The sequence below is a fragment of the Octopus bimaculoides genome, chromosome 1, assembly GCF_001194135.2.
Source record: "Octopus bimaculoides isolate UCB-OBI-ISO-001 chromosome 1, ASM119413v2, whole genome shotgun sequence".
Lineage (NCBI taxonomy): Eukaryota > Metazoa > Mollusca > Cephalopoda > Octopoda > Octopodidae > Octopus > Octopus bimaculoides.
This window is the reverse complement of record NC_068981.1, coordinates 178,380,222-178,385,458: the sequence shown is the minus strand read 5'-3', so window position 1 is coordinate 178,385,458 and position 5,237 is coordinate 178,380,222. Positions and strand designations below refer to the sequence as shown.

Here is a 5,237-nt window from a genome sequence, read left to right as displayed (position 1 = left end):
GTGTGTGTGTGTGTGTGCGTGGGGGGGGGGGGCACTCACATAAATGAATAAGGAGAAAAGTGTGCGTGTGTGTTGACTAAATATTTACAAAAGGAGTGATAGTAACTTCGAAGTCAAGCGAAGGCTAGCTAGTCGAAACTTTCAAGGAAGCATTACCACCACTCTTCTAAAAGTTTTATAAACAATGTACCCTACAAAAAGTAACGAGTTTAATGTTAAGTTGTTTTTATATATAAATTGAGATTAAAACAAACATTAATATATACAAGCAGAAAACTCACAAATCGCTACTGAGTTTCACTATCGTCCAAAGATAGTTAACTAGACCCTTTTAATTTGGGATAAAGTATGTGAACGTTCCAGTTCAACTTCCACGAGAACATAAACGCGCTCACACGCACACAACACAAACACATATCCATGAGGTTAAGCCCTTTATGGATGAGAAACTATTGGTTACTCTATGGCTGGACATAGATTTAACTGCATATAAATACATTACTGCTCTTAGAGTGTACTTCTTCTTCAGATACGATACATTGACGATATATACATACACACGTTTGCGTGTAGCTATATATATATATATATATATATATATATATATATATATATACACACATACGTATATAAATAGATGGATAAATACGAACACAAAACAAACTTTGTACTTTCTTTTCCTCCCCTTCCCTTTATGTATCTCTCTCTTCGTACGTACATACTCAAAGAAAGGGAGGGAGACAGAGAGGAGGGAGAAAGTGCAATGTTTTCTTTTTTAATCGATTTCCTACATTTTCTATTCTCCGAGAACAATCAGAAAATTAAAAAAGACAATAAAACTGTTAATACAGGTGATACGACACGTAGATAACTTCTGATCGAGTTAAGTAAGTTTCAAAAAAAATTATGGTCGATAATGAGTTGCATTATGGGTTGAAAAAATGATTATAGCGCCGTGTGTGCGTGTGCTTCCATATGTACATGTGTCTTTTCCTGTAATTCTGTTTGTATTTAATGTATTTGTGTTTGTAAAAAAAAAAAAACAGCTGCTACTTACAGGTCAATATAACCGAGTGGATTGTCGTTCAACCAGCTCTCAGCGCGGTTAAATTTCGTATTGGGATCCAGGACTAAAACGGAACGTAGATGCAAATGTACGGATGTATAGTTCCAATAAAGACAAAGGACGGAGAAAATGTCATCTTTTTGTGTGTGCGTAATACTACTTTCTCTGTTTAGTTCCGTATTTGTATCCGGATCTCCGTCTTCGGCAATGATTGACAGCTTATCGTTTCTAAATTTTAACACTGTATACATACATAGATGTGCAACCTGCTCCACCAAAAGTTACCGAATCTCTCTATACACATCCTCTCTCTCTCTCTCTCTCGCTTTCTCTCGCACACACATACACACTCACTTGTTTTGTATATAAACCTTAATCTTCCACCATTCTCCACACTGCTGTAAGAAAATACTTCAGCAGCAACTTAGATAAAAAGGAAAGCAAAACAACGTATGGAAGAAATACTGACATAAAACAAAAATAATTGCTAAATCAGAATATAATGATTTCTTCAATAAGAGAAGAATTCTAATACATTTCGATGAATTAACAGGGTTTCGATGTTTGGGTAAACTTTTTATTTTTTAACATGAATTTTGTTATTGCCAAAGTGTAACACGAGATCTTTTGGTTAATAATGTTGTTGTTTTGTTGTATATTAAAAATGCGATTCCTGTTCCATTAGATTTAGGGTAGTTGTTTGTTTTATTTGGGGAAGTGGGGGGGGTCTTTACCCTTTTTTTTTTTTATCACAAACTGTCACCAATTTAATTATATTATTGATATTTTCTTTGTTAGCGTCAAAACCACTTATCTATAGTGAATCATACATATGCACACACGCGTACGCACAAACGGCAATGAGTATCCCATGTCAATTTTGATCGAGTAGATACTTTATCAAAATGATGTGGCAGTGACTAATTCATTTGTTCTTTCTTTTTTTAGACATAGTTTATCTAAGCCTACATTAGCCAATATGTCCTTCAATTTTTGAGAAGATGGGGTGGATCGAGAAAAATTTGTCAGATATTTGTAGCAAGTCGAATGACTGCGTGATGCTACTTCATTGGCTTGTTCGCAGTTGTTGTTGTTGTTTAACCCCAGGTCAACCGCATAAATGCGATCATAGCAAAACCTTTTTAGCCATTACCAGGTGCATAGTTCTGCATTACACAGTCCCTTTGGGTTTTCTTCTTTTGCATGTGTGCTTTAGTTTTTTTTTAGACATTAGAGTTATGATTTCACAGCTATTTTGTTGCGTAGAGATTCGTTCGGTGAGAATTTGATCATTTGATCTCGCTAATTACAGGTGATTAGATCTCGGTAGCTACCATGAAGTATGACCGCCTTTATTTTCCAATATACGGTAAATGTATACTTTTCAAAAGATATCTTGCTTTCCAGATGGTTGAAAATTCAGATTTATCAAATAGATTGTCATCCACATACTTTCTGTGTATGTGTGAGAGAGAGAGAGAGAGAGAGAGAAAGAAAGAATGTATGTATATATAAATGTATGCGTGTGTGTATGTTTGTGTGTCTACATGATTGCATATATGTATAAATAGGTTGATTGAGCATACAAGCTAGTACCTCAAAGAAAGAGACAATTCAATATAATTGTAGAGCAAATCTTTATTGTAGGACAAGGTTTTTGAAGGTTCAAAGTCTCAAATACACGCGCGCGCACACATACACAACAAGGGATAGCTTCTAAAAACCTGATGAACAAGAGAGTTAAGATGCCTCTAGAGCTCCACATAGTGAAAGGAAATATTGATTGTTACATTCGTGTGGAAGGCAGCTGTCCAAAAGTGTCTGCAAAATACCACCCTCCCGTGAGACATGACATTGTCGCTAAAACTGTCTACAGTGCTATGCGTAGGAAGGATTGCCCCGAGAGTCATAGGCTGGAGAACAGGGGGTGCAAGCGTAGCCCCTAATATTTTTGTGGAGCAATGAAAACGCTTTGAATATCCTTCTAGGAAACTTCATCGCCAAAACAATCGAGCGTGGAAACATTTTTAGACTGATTTAAAACATTACTTTTCCGTTATTGGATTTATCTGAGTTTATTATTGTTGTTTAAGGCGGCGAGCTGGCAGAATCTTTAGCACGCTGGACAAAATGCGTAGCGTCCGCCGATATCGACTTTGCCTTTCATCCTTTCGGAATCGATAAATTAAGTATTAGTGAAGTAATGGGGTCGATGTAATCGACTTGCCACTTACCCCAAAATTTCAGGTCTTGTGCCTTTAGTAGAAAGGATTATTGTTGTTGTTGTTGTTGTTGTTGTTGTTATACCTGTATTTGTTTTGATATTAAGACTGAAAAGAAATTGCCTTTGTTTGTAAAAAAAAAAATTGGATCTGGGTTTGCACCTCCTAAACAAATTTTGTTCCCGCACTTATGCTGTCAGCCACACTAAAAGTTCATTAGAACCAGAGAGTACTCACTCTTTGAAAATAAAGGATATTAGAGGAACGTTCCGACAAAAACAGAAACCAGATCTAAATGCAACAGCCCAGATATAGTTGTGTAGGGGCATTACCCCCCTTGACAGCGGGTCAAACAAGCTGGCCAGATAGAGAGGGCGTTACACAACATTAAGGTTCAGACACGTGACCTCATCTCTTTCACTTTTCTGTACTCACGAGCAAGTTATGAAGACGCAACTTGACTGGCTCTATCTGATGCCACAGGCGAGCTTGCAGACAGGAGCATAGCACAGTAGACCATGGCCCTTTACACACCAACCATTCTATTTATCATTCCATTGTGTATATAAGTGTGGCAACAATAAATGTGTTTAAGGTTACAACCTTGCTTGTATATGCTCTTCATCCGAGTTTACTACTAGCGAGATTACAGCCTTCTGAGAGCCACATTAGGTGGCTCAACGACGACATCTGGGCATCTAAAACGGTGACCTGACGTGAACACAGACCTCTAAAATGGTGACCCTACGTGGAAAATGAACATATTCATCTAAAATGGTGAACACCGGGCGAATACAGACCAGTGAATACGTATTCTCTTTTCTCCTTCGCGACTTTGGTTACGCAACCAAATTGCTTCTCATCATATAGGAACACCACTGATGTCTCTCATCGTCATATTGTCTTCTTCACCAGGAAAACTTTGGCGCCATTTTCAAGCAGGAGACTGCAAATCGTTTCTCCTCGGATTGTAACCGAAAATACAACTTGGTTATTTGAAGACACAGCGTCCCAGAGCATTTTCTTCTTGCTTATAAAAAAAAAAGGAAAAAATATTGTCCGGAATTTTCTCCAGAATTCATATGGACCGAAAATTTTCCTACGTACCAGGCATGAGTTTCTTTCTCTCAACATCCGGATAATCCACGCGTTGGCCATAATTTGTTCCTTATCAACTACCAAGGATTTATTTTATTTTCCTCCTCTGCTATTGAAAAAATTTTTTCCTAGTTCGCTGCTCGTCGTGTCTTCCTTCAACTAGGGTGTTTGACTGCCATTTCTAATGGCATTTCTTCAACCAGTTGTTCCTCGTGCCGTTCCGTTTTCCTGTTATCGTCCAAGATGAGTCATTTTCCTCTGCCTCAAATATCACGGAGATGCTAAGATGTGGTTTTCACAACTGGAATCGTTCTTCATTTCTTCTAACATTCACTCGGTCTAGAGCAAACTCCACATAGCTCTTACTGGCATTCCTTCTTCCCTCGGACTTTCAATGTGAGATATCTTGGGGACCGAACCCCCACACAGTTTTTGCGACGAATCCGAGAGTTGTCCGATAGCTCATATGTGGGACAGGCATTTGTCAAACAACTATTTTTCTCGAGGATGCCTTCTATTGTCCAGGTGATTTTAGCTCCTATGATGGAACACACGGCCTTTCAACAACTCGCCGCCTCCACAGACAGGATTATGGAATTTTCCGGCTCACCATCCTCCGCAGATAACCTTGTCGCTTCTTCATCTTCCTCTCGAGATTCTACTTCTGCTCCGGTCGACATGCATCCTCTGAAATCTTGCGGGCTATCGCAGAACTGACCCGTCAGGTTTCACGCATGTGTAAGATCATTCCGCAGGAGGGACCAGGCGCCGCTCCTACTCGCGCACATGCGCACTTCCTGCTCCCTCAGTCTGCTGGTACCGCAAGAAGTTCAAGGACCAGGCCGAGAAAT

At 38.9% G+C, this 5,237-nt stretch overlaps 1 protein-coding gene and 1 long non-coding RNA gene across 10 annotated transcripts in view; one reads left to right on the top strand and one right to left on the bottom strand.

Annotated features, from left to right (window-relative positions):
- The window catches only part of LOC106868398 (protein transport protein Sec16A), a 133,280-nt gene extending 131,963 nt beyond the window's left edge, over nucleotides 1–1,317 (bottom strand). For all 9 annotated transcript variants that reach the window (XM_052972901.1, XM_052972886.1, XM_052972899.1 and 6 more), the window contains exon 1: nucleotides 1,058–1,317. In XM_052972901.1, coding sequence (XP_052828861.1) covers nucleotides 1,058–1,317 — 260 coding nt within the window. The remainder of the gene's footprint in view (nucleotides 1–1,057) is intronic.
- A 135-nt stretch (nucleotides 1,318–1,452) lies between these two features.
- Nucleotides 1,453–5,237, top strand: part of LOC128249400 (uncharacterized) — an 18,530-nt gene continuing 14,745 nt past the window's right edge. The window contains exon 1 of the long non-coding RNA XR_008265510.1: nucleotides 1,453–1,634. This is a non-coding gene — a long non-coding RNA (uncharacterized LOC128249400). The remainder of the gene's footprint in view (nucleotides 1,635–5,237) is intronic.